The following is a 17909-nucleotide window of genomic DNA, read 5'->3' on the forward strand; positions in this document are numbered from 1 at the left end:
ACTGTCTGAATGTCTCAACAGCGCATCTTCCCAATCCATCACCACCCATTTCCATCCATCTTCCCTGGGCAAAACAGAAAGACTTCTACCCAGTGAAATCTCACTCTCTGCCCAGCACTGTCTGATTCTAACCTCCAAAAACTACAGCCCAACAGTTTCAAGTAGCTGGATTTTGATCTGGCAGCAGCTTTGCTCTGTCAACAGCTTTAGCAAAAATTCCTTTCACCTCTGCACAGAGACAGCATTTCTGAAATGGTCTGTGGATAAAGGATGCTGCTGCTCTGGGGAAATGTGTCTGTCTTCTGCCAGGAGGAGACAAAGAGCACTGAAATGGTGCCAAAGGACACCATCCAGAAGGAAAGGTCAACTGGCCCTCCACAGCTCTCTTTTTGAAGTCTTGTCTTTTCCCATTTTTACATTAGCATCAGCTTTATTTCCCCCATGTCCTTTGGGGGAAGGTGAAATGATGCTTCTCAGGATTATTATGTAAGGGAAAGGGTGCAAGAATGCAAGAAGGATGCCCACAGAGCATCCTGTACACCAGATGCATTCCATTTTCCAACTCTTGTGGCTGAACATATCAATGCCTGTCTGGTACATCACTGACATTTAATAAATGATCCAGGAATGAATGAGACTCATATAGAATATTAATCTGCAGTATAAACAGACACCTCAGCAGAAAACTGATATACCATATCCCCGACTTCACTTTCTTGGGATAGCACTGCAGAGATGGAAGATGAAACAGGAGAAGCTCAGAACCATCCCCTGTGACCTGAGACTTGGTGCCACCATGGAAAGACTTTTCCTTCTACAGAGAACAGATGGGGATGAACAGAATCAGGGCCATGATCCCTGAGAGAGGCAGCCCCTGCACCCCACCACAATAAGGCTGTTATCTGCCCTGAGAACAGAGAACCTGGGCACCCTGCAAGCACTGCTGTAGCCTCTCTGTTTAGAAGTCCCCTTGCTTGCGCCCTCCTTACAGAGGTCTGCTGAAGAATCAAACTTTGCACTGTGCTTGGTTGAGACCTGTCAGAAGCAACTTCAATGCTCAACAGAAGGGGAAGTGAGCTAGGCCAGTGCTCTCTGATGACTAAGAAACTGCACAGCCTACAGGGTTAATTAACATCAGTCTGGAGATGTCATTTCTGCAGGTGGGTAGGCTAAGTTATCAGAGGTCCTGCGATTTTATTTGCAGCTTCAGAGTACAAATCCAAAGGCTTATGACAAACGCACTCTTTAACTCAACAACACCAGTACAATGTCCCTCCAGTGAACACATCTTAATAAGCTGTAGTCAGCACAAGCTTCCTGGTATAAGGTGGCATTCCTAGGAGAGTAAAGAAAATCCTTGTAGTTAAACCATTAAGTATTTCAGAGAACCTCTTGTTCCTTCCCAGTAAACATTAAAGAGCTGTAATGATGACACACAGCAGATGAAATTTAAACTTTAAATGAGACCTTTGCCCCAACTAACTGTTTCCCTAGGTGTGCCTGTGGTCACAAGAGCGTGAAGTCTCTCCCACCTTCTCTTATCTTTCTGTAAAAAACAATTTCAATGGAGCATTTCAAGTGTAATTTAAAGTTCTCTGAGCTCAATCAAGGAATTAAAGGAATTAAATCCGATTTCTATGGGTTCTATAAATAAGTTGAAAAGAAACTCATCTATTTGTCTATTTATGTATCTCCCAAATAAATGTTTGGGGATCACAAGGACCCTGCAATTTCTCCCAAGAGAGAGCAGAACACAGACACACAGACACACACTGCTGAAACAGTTGGCTACCCGACCGTAGCCAGGGATCCACGCCTCGAACAAGCAAGCGGCAGACCCAGAACCCTTCATGACTGAAGATTCCCTCCAGCAGCAGCTACCGCCTACATGGCCCCTGACTTTGTCTTTAAAGGAAGAAAGGGATGTGAAACCTTTTGCTTGTGCCCTGCCTCTGTCTCTCTCCCGTGTCCTGCCTTTTTCACCTCGCCATCATCAGGAGAATCACAGTGAAGACACTTTAGAAATACGCTGAGAGCAGAGTTCAACTCAAGGTTTATGGTACAACGAAGCTCATTATTCAAATGTATTTGTTGTTTGAAACCATTAAATTCCAAGACAATTCAGTAAACTTTGTGAACTTTAGTGCGCTATTCAAAATAAGTTCATTTTTCAAAAAATGTTGAGACCATGAATGAGTTACTGATTTATGTTAAAAATATTTTTATGTAAAATGCTTATTGAAATATTACACAGAAAATTTCACAAATCAAAGTGTACATCTGTGAATTTTCATCCCATGAACATACCCTGATCAAGAAACAACATCGCCTGCACCCCAAAACCTCCCAAATCCTCTTCTAGTAACTACCCTCCAAAGAGCAACTGCTATCCTGCTTTCTAACATACATGTTTTGTCTGCCTTTGAACTTTAAGGTGGATCCATGTAGAATCACATGGTATTTCTTTTTATGTTTGCCTTCTTTAACTGATCAGTATATATATATGTATTTATAAAATGTATCCATGTTGTTACATATAGTTGTAGACACTCATGGCTGTTTTGCATCCTATTGAGTGAATATACCACAATTAATGCTGTCTACTATAGATGGCCATTTGAACTGTTCCTGGTTTTACACTGTGTGGAATTGTGCTGCTATGAACATTCCTGGGGAAATTATGTATGCGTTTCTGTGGGTCTATAGCCAGGAGTGAAATCACCAAGTCCCCATTTAAATATATATATTAGTTTCAATATATTTAAATTCACCAAATTCAAAGATGGATCCTTTTGCAGTTGTCTTATTTTTATCTGCTGGCCTCTTCTTCCCACTTACTCCACAGCACAGAACCAGGGCTGTGCTGAAGGACCCAAATAAGCCCTGAAATAAATGGGTTAGGCTGTGTCTCTCTACTCAAGCAACACTGAGATGGGTCTCAGGACAAACAAAAATCTCCTTGTCCTGAGCTCACCCACTCACACACAGAGATTCATGGCCACATCCACAAAAATATTTCACGTATCTTCCAGGGCCTGTTACCCACAACCAGGCTTAGGGGTAAGGAATGGAAATCCATGATCACAGGAACATTTTTTTTCTTTTTTTCTGGTCTTGTAATAGCCAATTCATTTATTTATTTTAAATTACTTATTTATTTGTTAAGGTATCATTGATGTACAATCTTATGCTCAGGTTTCACGTGAGCAACATTGTGGTTACCACATTCACCCATATGATCAAATCCCTCCCCCCCCACACCCCATTGCAGTCACTGTCTACAGGAATATTTTTTTTTAATGGCAGCAGCACAAAATATATCTCCTTAGCTCAGAGATGGCTTAGTCTCTTATAAAAGAATAGCTCATGAGCAAATACATTATGTAGAGCATCTTTGGATCCCAATTTGGAAAACAAAACAAAACAATGGGGAAATGTGAATATTGCCTGGATTGTAAATGATACTATGGAGTTAATCTTTTTCGAGGTGAGAACAATATTGTTCATTTTTTGTAAAGAGTTATTTTCTCTTAGAGATAGATACTGAAATATGTATAACTATGTCTGGGATCTGCTTTAAAGTAATGGGGATAGTAGGAAGGTATAGAAGAATAAAATAATGGCCATTTGTTGATAATTGTTGAAGCTGGATAATGGGTACATGGAGTTTTATATACTATTCTACTACTGTGCATGTTTGAAATTTTCCATTAAAAAAAAAAAAAGGCAGGAAAAAGAAAAAAAAAATCACTCAATATAAATTCCTTTATCAGTCATTCCTAACAGCGGGTTTGGGTAACAAGATACTGCTACTAACATACTATGTGACTTTGGGCAAGTCGCTCCACGTCGGGATCCTCAGTTCACTCATCTGAAAAATGCGGCCTTGGGAGTGAGATTTCTCTTGTGGTCCTAAGAACCAGAAGGGACTGTGGGTTTGTGGAGAGATGCCTCAGGGCATGGAAGGAGGGAGCGACAAAGACATAACAATCTAGGCAACGTGGACGTTAGCCTCGGCTCTGACACTGCGTGCGACCTCAGTCACTGCCCTTCCTAAACCTCAGTTTCCTTACCAATAAAAGTGACATTCCTGTCTTGGGAAAATAAACAGATGTAGAGAGTCTAGCACGGTGGGTGATACTCAATAAATATTAGTTTCCCTTCACAGGTTTTCCATTTTTCCCAGGGCCAGTGATGTTCACACTCGGGACCTCCAGGACACGCAATCCACCCCCGACCCGGGTCCAAAGCTCAAGAGCAAGAAACTGCCCGCCGCGCAGCTGCGCTCACAGCGCCCCGCGCGCCCAGCCACAGGACCGCCAGGACGTCGGCCCCGCCCACCGGCGCCCGCGCCTGCGCAGAAGTTCCGCCCCTGAAGTTCGTTGTGTCCGGCGTCCCCGACGCCAGCGACTGCTGGCGACCTTGGTCGTGGCGCCACCATGGCGGTGCGACAGGCTCTGGGCCGGGGCCTGCAGCTGGGTCGAGCGCTGCTGCTGCGCTTCACGGCCAAGCCGGGCTCGGCTTACGGCTGGGGGCGGCCTGAGCGGCCGGGCCCCGCGGCGGGCTGGGGCCGCGGAGAGCGCCCGGGCCAGGCCGCGGGGCCCGGCGCGGAGCCGCGCAAGCTCGGGCTCGGGCTCCCCGAGCGCTACCGCTTCTTCCGTCAGTCGGTGGCCGGGCTGGCGGCGCGGCTCCAGCGGCAGTTCGTGGTGCGGGCCCGGGGCGGAGCAGGCCCTGGAGGCCGGGCCGTCTTTCTGGCCTTCGGGCTGGGGCTGGGCCTCATCGAGGAGAAGCAGGCGGAGGGCAGGCGGGCGGCCTCAGCTTGTCAGGAGATCCAGGTCAGCCCTGGCCGGGAGCGGGGCGGGAGACTGGGGGGCGTGGCTGGGGGCGGGGTCCTGGGTCCGAGGCGGAAATTCCTTGGAAATCACCAAGGCTCATTTGCAGTGATACTGATCTGATATGGGACCAACACCTCATACTTGTTTTACCGTTTTCCCTCAAACAGCATGTTTTGGAAGATGGGCTGCTAATTACAGCTCCTGTTGCAGTGTGGCTGATGGCTTTGTGTAAATTTTCTAAAACTTAGGGACAAATCATAACACTTCTATGCCTGAAGTAGTTGTCATCCCCATTTTATGCCTGCGGAACATATTCAGAGAGGTGAAGTAACTTGGTGGAAGTCACATAGCTAGTAAAGGACAGTGCGCAGAGTCTGAATCTCCAAAGGCGGTGTACCCTCCACCCCTGAGCCAGGCTGTCGTACACAGTGTGGCCAAACAGTTAGTGAAATTGCTGGAGCCCAAGTGACAACTGAACAGCAGGGAAAACATCAGACTTAATGGTTTTAAATTAACCTGTGTAGAGTCATCAGGAATGTCTGGATATGTAGGGCTTCTTAGGGTTTTTAAATGTTTAAAATAGCTCAAAGACTTGTTTCTACTCAACCAAAATCTGTATAGTCAGGATTTTCCAGAGAAACAGAGCCAATAGGATGTGTTTATAAAAAAGAAGGTTTATTTTAAAGAATTGGCTCTGCAATTAAGACTGGCAAGTACAAAATTCGCACAGTAGCTCACGACTGAAGGCCGTCTGCTGGCAGAATTTGCACTTTTTCTGGGGAGATGAGTCTCCTTCCTAGGGTTTGGAACCACTCTGAGTTAGTAGAGCCCCTGCATTTTACATCTTAGGGCTGAGGCAGTAGAAGATGGAGTGACTTGCCTAAGGACACTTCGTTAAGGGCCAAGCATTTCTTCCTTGTTTCCTGGTTTCCAGCCCAGTTCTTGTCACTCATCACCAGAGTGTCTCATGTTTCCACTCTGGCCAGTTTGGGGCAACAGGTGACATCTGGCCTGCTCTCCAGCCACTGTCCTTGCCTTTTGCTGTGGCTTAACTGACAGAAGCCAAGGGTGGGAAACTTGACAAATCCTGCATAAAATTAAAGAGGCTTTTAAAACTGAGCGGCATGATTCTTCTCACTCACCATCTACAGACTCTTTTCTCACACTTTGCCCTCCTGAGTCTTAAAATTTTTAAGTAGTTGTCAGTTAATTTTAAAAATGCAGGTGTTTGACTTCTTTTGAAAAAAATCACCAGATCTGGCAAGTCCAACGCTAAAATTCCATATGGTATCAGACTGGAGTAGTAGTGGCTGCACCCTTTAGATGAAGACATGTGGGGAAAAAAAGTTATAATCAAGTAGGCAAAAGACATGAATATATATTTTACCAAGAGGAGATAAGATGCCAAATAAGCATAGGAAAAGATGTTCAGCATCACTAGCCATTAGGGAAATGCAAATTAAAAACATTGATATCACTGCATACTTATCAGAACAGCCAAAATAAAACATAGTGATGATACCAAATGCAGAGAAAGTGGACTGCTGGTGAGCATATAAAATAGTACAACCACTCCAGAAAATAGCAGTTTCTTACAGAACTAAACATGCATTTAATCGTTTGACCCAGACATTGCAGTCTTGGGCATTTACCTAGAGAAATGTAGGCTTATGTGCACACAAAAACCTATAGCTGAGTAGCTGCTGTGGAAAACGTATGGCATTTCCCCCCAAAATTAAAAATGGAATTATTGTATGATCCTGCAACTCCACTTCTGGGTGTATAGCCAAAAGAATGGGAAGCAGGGACTCCAACAGAGGTTTGCACACCTATGTTCATAGCAGCATTATGCACAGTAGTCAAAAGGTGGAAGCAGTCCAGCTGTCCATCGATGGATGATGAATGGGTAAACAAAAGGTGGTATGTCCACGTAGTAGACTATTACTCAGCTTTCAAAAAGGAAGGAAATTAGGATGCATGGATGAAACTTGAAGGCATTATGCCCAGAGAAATAGGCCAGACACCAAAGATAAATACTGTATGATTCTACTCATATGAATTACTTAATCTAGTTAGATTCATAGAGATGGTAGGTGGAATGGGGGCTAACTGGAAGAAGAAGGGTTGGGGAGTTACTGTTTAAAGTGTATTGAATTTCAGTTTGCATGAAGAGAAAAGTTCTGGAAGTGAATGGTAGTGATGATTGCACAACATGTGAATATACTTAATGCCACTGAGCTGCATACTTTAAAATTATTTAAATGGTCAACTTTATGTTATGCATATTTTACTACAATTCTTAGAAATAATTTTTTAAGCCCTGTGCTGGAATGTTTATAGCAACATCATTCATAATAGCAAAATATTCTCAAAAAATACCCAAACATCCTTTAGTGGATGAATTGTTAAACTCTCGTAAAGTCAACTATTAATACAGGTAACAGCCTAAATGAACCTCAAGGACATTATGCTTAGTGAAAAGTTAGTCCCAAAAGGTTACATGCTGTATGATTCCATTTATATGACATTCTTGAAATAACAGAACTATAGAGGGATGGAAAACAGACCAGTGGTTGCCAGGGGACCAGGATAGGGTGGGGTGGGGCATTAAAAGAGGTAGCACAAAGGAGTTATTTGCAGAGACGGAACAGTTCTGTGTCTTGATTGTGGTGGTGATTGCACTTGCACAGAGCTACACACACACACACACACACACACACACACACACACACGAATGAGTGTAGGTCAGAAAGATGGCAAAAACTGAGTAAGGTCCTTAGTCCAGTTAACAATAGTGTGTCAATGTCACTTGCCTGGTTTTAGTATTGTACTACTTCTTCGTAAGTTATCACCATTGGAGGAAATGATGAAGGGTACGCAGGACACACTGTACTATTTTCTATTTTTTTACAACTCCCTGTGAGTCTGTATTTCAAAATAAAAAGTTAAATAAATCTCATTCTCAAAACTATGATTGATAAAGGATTACTCTACAAAATATTGCTTCTGCTCCATGGTTTAGACTAGTTTAGAAACTAGTTGGCAAGGCAAGATAGACTTTAATTTTTTAAAAAGTGGAAAGTTATCTTGCAACATGTATTAGCTTATAGATACTAAGCGTTTTACGAATCCTCCAGAAGGAAAGGTTGCTCTGGGCTGGATTGTCAGGTCTGCTTATAAAGGAAGGAAGAGCTCAAGTTGGGACCTAATGGTCAAGTGGGGATGAACCAGGCGAGCAATACAGTGTGTGGGGGGAAGGAGTGTGAGCAAAGGTCCAGAGAGAAGCATATGAAAGCCAAGTATGGACAGTGCACAGGCCAGCCTGGTGGAACACTTTACACTTTTAAGAAGTAGCAAGGCAAGGTATGCATAACCTGTTGGTTAGGTTTTGAGCAGAAGAGTGACATGTGTATGCAGTGTGGTTTCATCTGGCTCAGCAGCAGGTAAAGGGATGTTGTGAAAGTGGGAACATCTAGAAGTGGGTGACTGACCACGGAAAGGAGTGATCAGCAAGCAGGTCAGGATTTGAGGAGGAGGGTGGAGCCTGGGGGAGTGGAAAAATAAGGTCGCCTGCCTGAAGTAGAGAAGGACCTGGACTGCAGGGAAATGGGCTCTTTCCCAGTGTTGCCACACACCTGCACGTCATCTATTTGTATCAGAATATCTGTACCCCTGTTCCTTTCTGGAAAGAAAGACATGGGCTCATCAGATTACTAAGAGGCGGAGACAGGAAGACAGGACTTACTGACTCAGCTCTGGAGCCTCCTGAGCTCACCCCGCTCGCTGCCTTTCAGAGTAACCGGAGGTTATTTGCAGGTGGAGGGGCCTGTTGGCCACATGCCTGTCCATGGCTGGTAATCACCCAGTAGCTCCCTGCCAAGCGCTTTGCCAGGAGAGAACTTTCTCCATAATCAGAAACCTCCCAAGTTTGTGCTGCAACTTGACAAGCAGTAAAGGAATGGTGTGCCCTCTGCACAATTTAGTTCTGACCTCTTAACTAATTCACAGTATTCTATGCTGGGCTGTCTCTGTGACTGCAATGAAGGTACAGAGTTTGAGAAAAATAACTCTGAATAATGAGAGAGAAAGGCAGGATGGCTGAGCCCAGCACGAGCAGTAAAGCCCAATGTGGTGGTATTTTTATTAGCTCTTGATCTTGTTGGCGAAGCCCTTGCCTTGCTCTACCTCCCTGCTCTCATTTCCCTGTGCTGGAGCTTTGCTAGGCTCTCTGGCTCATGGTGCATGTGTTTTTCCTCACAGTCAATTTTTACCCAGAAAAACAAGCTGCTACCTGACCTGCTGGACACTGGACGCTCACAGGGCTTCCAGCTAGAGGAGTACCTGATAGGGCGGCCCCTGGGCAAGGGCTGCAGCGCTGCTGTGTACGAAGCCACCATGCCTGTGTTGCCCCGGAAGCTTGAGGTGGCAAAGAACCTAAGGCTTCTTCCAGGGAGGGGCCCAGATACCATTCCGCGGGATGAAGAGGAGGACCAGACCCCACGAGACTCTGTCTTTCCCTTAGCCATCAAGATGATGTGGAACATCTCGGTAAGGAGGGGGCCCTTCGTCTATAAAGTAGGCATTTCTCAAAGTGCCGGTCTTGGGGGATCTGATGGCACTTTCCCCAGGAAGTAGAGAGGCAGATTCTCTGCAGTACAGGTGCCTATATTGTTAGGCTCCCTCAACCTCACACACGAGGGTCTGAAGCAGCATGACTCAAATTGTAATGTCCACGAATCACCTGGGGATCAGGTTAAAAGGTGGGTTCTGATCAGCTGGTCTGGGGTGGGACCTGCTTCTGCCTTCCTAACAAGCTCCCAGGTGATGCCCACGCAGCTGGTCTTTGAACCTCACTTAGAGTAGCAAGTGCCTAAACCATCAGCTTCTGATTGGTCAGTGCTGATCCAGTTAGCTAATTTCAGGACCACCATCCTCTCTCTTCCCCTTGACCTGCCTCACTGGAGAGGAGGGGCCACTCTCCTTTCCTGTAAACTCGCCCTTCACCCTCACCTCCATCAGACTTGTCACCTACTGAGGCTCTCAATGCTTGGAGAACTTGAGGTTTGGGGAAGTTGAGTATTTTTTCCCCCAACAAAAATGAAGATTTCTGTCTATGTAGATTAATTTCTTTACCTTACCATTACAATGGTGGGTTCAGAAAATTAAGACTTGATGTTCTTCCTCCTGCCCAGAGCTATTCAGGGCTAAGGTGGGACACAGCCACAGCGGCTCATCCTGGACACTGAAGAATGCAGTTTCTTGTTTGTGAATGAAGGTTATTAGGCTTTTGCACACCTATGCTGGGTTAATAGCTAACAGGTAGCCAAGTCCTTTGCCTGAGGAACATCCAGTCTTAGCATCAAAACTTCCCCTGGTTGGGGCATGACAGCCATTCACAAAAGCTAAAACACTTGATTCTTACAGGATTCTTAGGTTTCACAGATCTTGAGGGACATTCATAATGAAATGAGGAAAATAAGGTGCTTTTTCTCCTCTTTGGCTTTGTTTGTTTCTTTTTACTGGGGTTGGGGGAGGCTGTTCTGTGACTCGGCACGTTATGCTTTGTCAGGCACTGCCCGTCTGCTGAAGGGAGCCTGCAAGGATAGCCTTAGTGCCCCAGTGGTCAGTTTGGAGGCTGGTGGCGACCAGAGCCATCCTTGGCAAGAGGATCATCCAAGCACTCATCATCTTCCATCTCTTCCTGCCCTGGGTACCTGAGCTGCCAAGAGTTTGCAGTGTGGGAAGCATCCTCTAAGCTGGCATGGGTGGCATCTCTGCCCTCTGTCCCAGGACAAACTAGTTTTGGCTTGCCACTTCAGAGAGGTTGTCTTATATTGAAGATCAAAGCCAGTTAGGTAGTAGCTGTCCTGGTCCAGATTACAAAGGGCTGGACTTGCTTGGGTCTGTGTAACCCTGGACTCATTATTGGTGTGTTCCAGGCAGGGTCTTCCAGTGAAGCCATCTTTAGCACCATGAGCCAGGAGCTGGTCCCAGCTAGCGGAGTGGCCTTGGCGGGGGAGTATGGAGCAGTCGCTTACAGGTAAGCACCCACCTGCCTACCAGACTGGCCATGACTTCTCTGAACCAGCTGGCCTTAGGTCATGGATGTCCATAGATGTCTTTGTCTATCCATTGTCCCTCCAGCTGTCCTGTTAGCTCCCCAAGGGCAGAGCTCTCATGTTTTGTGTGCTGTAGTTCAGTAAATGTCTGTTAAATATGACTGGGGGAATATGAAAGAAGGTCTATGAAGTACTGAGGACAAATTCCTGTCTCAGGAGCAGCACCTCCCCTGGACCTCTGGATGTCTACCTAGCCTTTGCTCTTCTAGGGACCTCACACTCAGCCCTTTATGACCTGCTCCTCTCACTGCTTCTCCCCTCTCGTTTCTGATCTTGTCCCATTTACACCCACTCCACCATACTGAATTCATACTGCTCCCCAGCCAAATGCACCAGGCTCCTCCATGACTGCCTCTGTGCATGTGGTTAGTATACTTGGGCTGCCCTCCCCAGAGCCTCCTGTCCCCTTCCAGGATACTCCTGTGCACACCCACATATCTGCCCAGCACAGCCATACTCTTCCTCAGGGCTCCTGTGACAGGCAGGCAGAGCTTTCCCCCTGTGGCACTGACAGCCTTGAACTGTGATCCTGACTCTCCCACTAGCCCCAGAGGGCTAGGAACAATGCTTTAACTCCTTTGATTGCATGAACAGGGGCCTACTCAGGGGGACTCCAGATAAACAGCAGTAGAAGGCCATGCGAGGCCTGGATCTACAAGGCCTGGGAACAAAGGCATATCTGAGGATGGGTGGGTGTCTTGCCCCCCCAGTGTTGTCTTGATGCCTCTGTCTTGATGTCCATTCTCTTCTTACACCTGGCGTGTCTTGCCCCACGGCTCCTCTATCCCTGCATACCTTGGGCTTGCACCCCTCTAACTCCCATGGCCCCAGGCAGGTCTCATGGCACCCTTTCACCTCCAGCTGACTGCCATAGTTACACTTTAAAACTCAAGAATATAATTGGCCCTCCTTCCCTTTTCCCACCAGCCACTTGGGTCTCAGATGCAACTGCAGGCTTGTGGCCTTTGGGCCAGGTGTCCACCCTCCATGCAGTCAGCTCTGCCTGAGTGGCACGGCCCATCTGCAGCAGGCAGTCAGGCAGCCACTGTGTAGCGGGGCTGTGGGTGTGGGGCTCCCGGAGGAGGAGGGGTGGCTGGCAGGCAGGTGACATCTCTACTGTGAACTGCATCTGTGTCCATTCGTTTATTCAACAAAGGTTTACTGAGCTCACACTCATGCCAAGCGTTTTGCTAGAACTTGGAATCACAGAGATTCTAGGTCCTTTACAGGTATTAACAACCCTATGCAGTGTGTTACCACTTATTCCCCTTTTGCATTTGGGATTGAGCCCTGAGAAGCCAGGTAACCTGGCCAAGGACTTACAGGGGCAGACCTGGAATTCACATCCAGGCAGCCTATTGCAGGGTCTCTGCCACATGGGATGGAAGGATGGATAGACGGGCTACAGGACGGACTAGTGGCATCATGAAATGTGATGGGTCATCTTTATAGGATTTTTTCCTCCTCCAACACCAGGCTCTGCACTTGACACAGAGCAGATCTACAGTAAATATTTGATAAATGGGTGAATAAATGAACATTGGTACTTATTGTGGTCTTAGATTATCTTTCCAACTGTCGCATCTGATACTGGTCTCATTCATCTGTCCCATTTGGCTAAAACAGAAAACCCGAGAGAGGTCCCAAGCAACTGGCTCCTCACCCCAATATCATCCGGGTCTTCCGCGCCTTCACCTCATCTGTACCACTGCTGCCAGGAGCCCTGGCCGACTATCCTGCTGTGCTGCCCCCATGTCTTCATCCCGAGGGCCTGGGCCACAGGCGGACGCTTTTTCTCGTTATGAAGAAGTAAGTGAGGGTGTGGCAGGGCCTGGAATGTAGGGGCTGTCCCCACATGCCTGAGCCCAGGGTTGCAGGGGAGGGCAGCCTCACCCTTTGGTAGAATAAAGCCATGCCAAGGATGTAAGTGTGCCCTAGAGAGCAGTTTCCCGTTAGGATGGTTTTCCATGAAAACAGAATCTCACTTTTATTCAGAAGACACATTTCACCTAGTGCTTTTAGTACCTTTGACTATCACCCCTTCTCTTTCGCTTGCCTTTCCTGTTGCCTCTTTTTAAGACATAAAAGTAGTCCTCCTTCCTCACCCTCTGTACCCACAAGCAATGCTATAATGGGTGTTTTAAGGAAATGAGTACCTTTTCCATTACCTCCGGCATGTGGAGCCCAGCTCTGTGTTCCTAATTTTAGGATGGTGGGTGGGAACAGAGAGGATACTTGGCAAAAAAGAAATAAAGCTCCAGAAGAGGAAAGGCCCATCATCCTCCTAGTAAATAAGATGCTAGGGATCGTTGGTGCACATAGCCAGAAGCCCTGTCACCCTCTCCACCAGCTACCCCTGTACCCTGCGCCAGTACCTGCAGGTGAACACCCCAGGCCCCCGCCTCGCCACCATGATGACCTTGCAGCTCTTGGAAGGGGTGGACCATCTGGTTCAACAGGGCGTCGCACACAGAGACTTAAAATCTGACAACATTCTCATGGAGTTGGACGCAGGTAGGGACCCTGCTGCAACCTCAGAGCTACCTGGGGCAACCAGACCAGGTCTGGGAACATTTAGGACCCTTAGGGTCTTTTTTGGTTTTTCTATTATAAACCGTGTCTTAATTTAACTCTGTACATAAGAGGTATGCAATCCCTCCTTCAAAATGGAGGCTTTGGTTCTCTCTACGGGGTTTGGGGAATGATGGTTAGCACTCCCCAAGTTCCTTCCTGTCACTCACAGAACAAAAACCTCAGTGGTGGAAGTTTTCTTGGATAAAGTAAGAGACTAGCTCAACCTAAGAATCTTCCAGCAGTGCCAGTTATCCAAATGTGGGCCCAGCTGCCTCTGGACGTAATGAGTTCCCCGTTACTGGAAGCACTTAAGTAGAAGCTGGATGCCTCTTGCCTGGGACACTGTACAGGAGATTCACATATCTGGTAAATTTTGAAATAGAAGATTTAAATAATATGCAATTAAGTTGCTAAAGGAACTAGCTTTGTTTTTTTACTTTATTTTTTTTATTAAGGTATCATTGATAGACACTTATGAAGGTTTCACATGAAAAACATTGTGGCTACTACATTCACCCATATTATCAAGTCCCCCCCACACCCCATTGCAGTCACTGCCCATCAGTGAAGTAAGATGCCACAGTCCCTACTTGTCTTCTCTGTGCTACACTGTCTTCCCCGTGACCCCCCTTTCACCATGTGTACCAGTCGTAATACCCCTCAATCCCCTTCTCCCTCCCTCCCCACCTGCCCTTCCCCACCCCTCCCTTTGGTAACCGCTAGTCCCTTCTTGGAGTCTGAGTCTGCTGCTGTTTTGAAAGGAACCAGCTTTTTAAAGGAAGTCTGTGAATCCTTTTACAATTAACTAATCCTTAATGCACCTGTTTCTTAGGTTTGGAGTTGGGGTTTCATGTGCAGACTCCTGGGGTGTAATGCCGAGAGTTCATTTGAGTCAAGCACCATTTGATGAGTTAATCACGAGCAGCTCCTTTGGCCTTGGGGACACATCTAATTACTAGATTTAGAGTGAGCCAAGCTTTTAATCAGGGCTTTGCTTGGGGCTTTGAATTCCTAGAGGCATTTCCATATTCATGGAGTTGGCCCTCCCATTCAGCCCTTTGGTCAGTGGGCACCCATCCAGGCCTTGCTGGCCAGTGCCCCTGGGCCAATGCCGAGTCCCTGTTAGCCCCTTTTCACCCCCGTCTTTATGGTGGCTTTAGTAGAGACACATGAGGGCCTCTTGGAGGGAAGGGGGAGGATCAGTCACTAACCTGCCTGTCCCTTCCCCAGACGGCTGCCCCTGGTTGGTGATTACAGATTTTGGTTGCTGCCTGGCAGACGAGCGCATTGGCCTGCAGTTGCCTTTCACCAGCTGCTATGTAGATCGGGGTGGAAACGGCTGCCTGATGGCTCCAGAGGTGAGTCCTGCTGAGTGTGTCAGGCACCATCAGCAGACTGTTCCACCATGTTCCCACTGACTGCTAGGAGAAGGCCTGATGCCTCATTATTTACTCGGTGCCTCCATCTTTTCTGAGCCATAATTTGGCACTAGTCCCTTCCCCACACTTTGCTTTAATCTGTTTTTCCCTAACCACCCAGAGGATGTGAGTTTTGTCAGCACAAAGCAGGCAGCCTAAGCAAATTCTTCTGGGTCTTCCCCACAGCTTGCTCAAATTCTGGGTTCCTTGGGACAGAGTTCAGATCAGCCCATCAGTTGTCATGCAGGAGGAGAATGAATGGCTTAGAAGTGCCAGCAGCATGACTGCTCAGACATTGCTTTCCAAACAGGTGTCCACAGCCTGCCCTGGCCCCAAGGCGGTGATTGACTACAGCAAGGCTGACGCCTGGGCAGTGGGAGCACTCGCCTACGAGATCTTTGGGCTCCCCAATCCCTTTTATGGCCAGGGCAAGGCCCACTTTGAAAGCCGCAGTTACCAAGAGGCTCAGCTGCCTGCGCTCCCCATGTCAGTGCCTCTAGACACAAGGCAGCTGGTGAGGTCACTGCTCCAGCGGGACGTCAGCAAGGTGAGGTTGACCCCAGGCTCTGCAGAGTTTGCATGGATGGAAACCTCAGTTCACATTTCAGAGGAAACATCACGTTTGGGCTGGCACTAGAGGGATAGACAGCAACTCTGTTTTATAAAGGCCAAAGACAAGAGAACTATATAGATTTTAGTATCATCAGGCTTAGGGAAATTAGCCACCAAATAAGTCAGAAATCTAGCAATTTGACTCTTCTTGGCTTTAGTTGCTTAAGTTATTCAGAGGGAAAAAAATGCATTTTTGAGAAATATTTAACAGAGATGTAGCTTATAGAAACTGCTGAGCTCTGATGAAAAACTGATGTGAAGCCTCTCCTGAGAACAGATCTGGACACTTTGAAATTAATATAAAGGAACATAAAGGCTAACCTATTTGAAGCCTTCATTGGAGTGGCAGGTCCACTTCAGGTGGCATGCTTAGGGGAAAGCACACAGAGGCAGACCAGGATTCAAACTACTTACCTCACACTGCACCACGTGTGCTCTTGGTCACAGGAGATCCTTGCTCCTACCAGCTATTAAGTGATGGGAGGTAACTCCCCTCTCACCAGACAGTGCTAGTATCCAGGAAGCAGTTCGTGGGCCCAGGCAAACCTGTGCACATGCAAAAGCACAGGTAGACAGCAGCCAGAATGCCAGGTGAGTGAAGGGTATTGTAGGAAGAAGAGAGAAGAGAGTTTGGTTGGGGCCAGAGATGGGAAGAACCTGACACATGGATGGACTCATTAATAGAGCAGGTTGTGGGCTAAATGCTTGACGTAGACGTTCTGAGCTTCAGCTTCCCTTCCTGTTGCAGAGACCATCTGCCCGGGTAGCTGCTAATGTGCTTCATTTAAGCCTCTGGGGTGAACACACTCTAGCCCTGAAGAATCTGAAACTAGACAAGATGATTGGCTGGCTCCTCCAACAATCAGCTGCTACTCTGTTGGCCAACAGTCTTACTGAGAAGAGCTGTGTAGAAACAAAAATGAAGATGTTATTTCTGGCCAACCTGGAGTATGAAGCGCTGTGCCACGCAGCCCTCCTCCTCTGCTCCTGGAGGGCAGCCCCGTGATGACTGATTTAGCTGGTCAGTTACTAAAAGAACTTAACATTATCTGTTGTCGTGGTGGTCTGTGAATGCTGAGCGAGGGGGCTCATAGGTGTGAGGGTGGGAGACAGGAGAAAAGATGGTGCAGAGAGAGCTAGTCAGCCAAAGAGAAGCCTCTGGTTTGGCAAGTGGAAGGAAGAACATGAGTCCAAGTTCAGTCTGTAGCTACTCGCTTGCTATAGCTGTGGGATTTTGGATGCATCATATTAACCTGGGTGGACTAAAAGTCTCTTACCTGTAAAATGAAGAAAATGGTCTAGGTAGGAGTTGGCAAACTTCTTCTGTAGAGGGCCTGAGATTAAATACTCAGGCTGCGGCAGCTACTCGTCATTGTGGCACAAAAGCAGTCTTAAGGGTGTGAGGGAGTAAGTGTGGCTGTGTGTCAATCAAGCTTTATTTATAGATACTGAAACTAATTTCATCTGTCATGTGATATTCTTTTAGTGTTTTTCAACCATTTAAAAAAACTCAAAACCATTTTTAGCTTGCAGGCCAGACAGGCCCACAGGCCATAGTTTGCCAAACCCTAGTCTAGATGAAGGGCCTAACTCTAAAGAAATGCTAACTAATCACTAGGCCCTTTTTGTGTGTGTATCACTGCTAAAAATAACGTGGTAAGTTCTCCATGTAAAATCCAAAGGATTGAGTTCTCTGGGCCAAATGAGATGTTAAGCTGGAGGGAGGGCTTTTTGGTAAGCAGTTATGTCATCCCAGCCCTCTGAACAGTTCCTAGCCGAACTGGTTTGTTAGATGAGGCTGGGCTGAGGGTTAGACCTGTGCTCCCCGCCCTTTAGAGGATCCAGGCCAAGGCAGTGGCTGTTAGTGTAAGGGTGACTATGACATGTGCCCCTAGCTCCAGGAACGGACTGGCTCACCGGAAGCCATGACGTCAGCCTGCCCGTTACCTGAGCTAAGGTAAACATCCGCACAGGTCAGGATATTCAGGTACCCGGACAAATACACATCCACGTGAGGCCTGAGCGAGCTGCAGGGACACATTCTAGAGCAGCTTTGAGGGCGTTTCTGAGGAAATATTTCTACAGAGCTCCTCCAGCTACTGAACTGAGTCCAGCAGAGCTAAAATGACGAAGGAAATGGAAATTAACAATGTAGTGTTTTAAACTTGCTAATTTCCCTTTTGACCAGCATTTCTTAACGGAAATTGTGAAAAATTAAATGCACATTGAAAACTACAGAGAGTATGTACATGCCTTGAACCGAGTATTTGGCTTTAAGCGTGACTCTTATACCATAAAGAAAATTTTGTGGGCAGAGATCAACAATAGGGAAGGGATTTCATGGGTAATTT

General features: G+C 46.8%; 1 protein-coding gene across 1 annotated transcript; it reads left to right on the forward strand.

Moving 5' to 3' along the window:
• The first annotated feature begins 4384 nt into the window (after positions 1-4384).
• Positions 4385-16606, forward strand: PINK1 (PTEN induced kinase 1). Its single transcript, XM_036914518.2, has 8 exons — positions 4385-4835; positions 9096-9383; positions 10775-10875; positions 12581-12763; positions 13305-13468; positions 14759-14886; positions 15257-15493; positions 16307-16606. Exons 1-8 carry the CDS (start codon positions 4440-4442, stop codon positions 16562-16564), a joined length of 1755 nt encoding a protein of 584 aa, XP_036770413.2. The 5' UTR covers positions 4385-4439; the 3' UTR covers positions 16565-16606.
• The last annotated feature ends 1303 nt before the right edge of the window (positions 16607-17909 follow it).

This window comes from Manis pentadactyla, chromosome 4, assembly GCF_030020395.1.
Source record: "Manis pentadactyla isolate mManPen7 chromosome 4, mManPen7.hap1, whole genome shotgun sequence".
Taxonomy (NCBI): Eukaryota; Metazoa; Chordata; class Mammalia; order Pholidota; family Manidae; genus Manis; species Manis pentadactyla.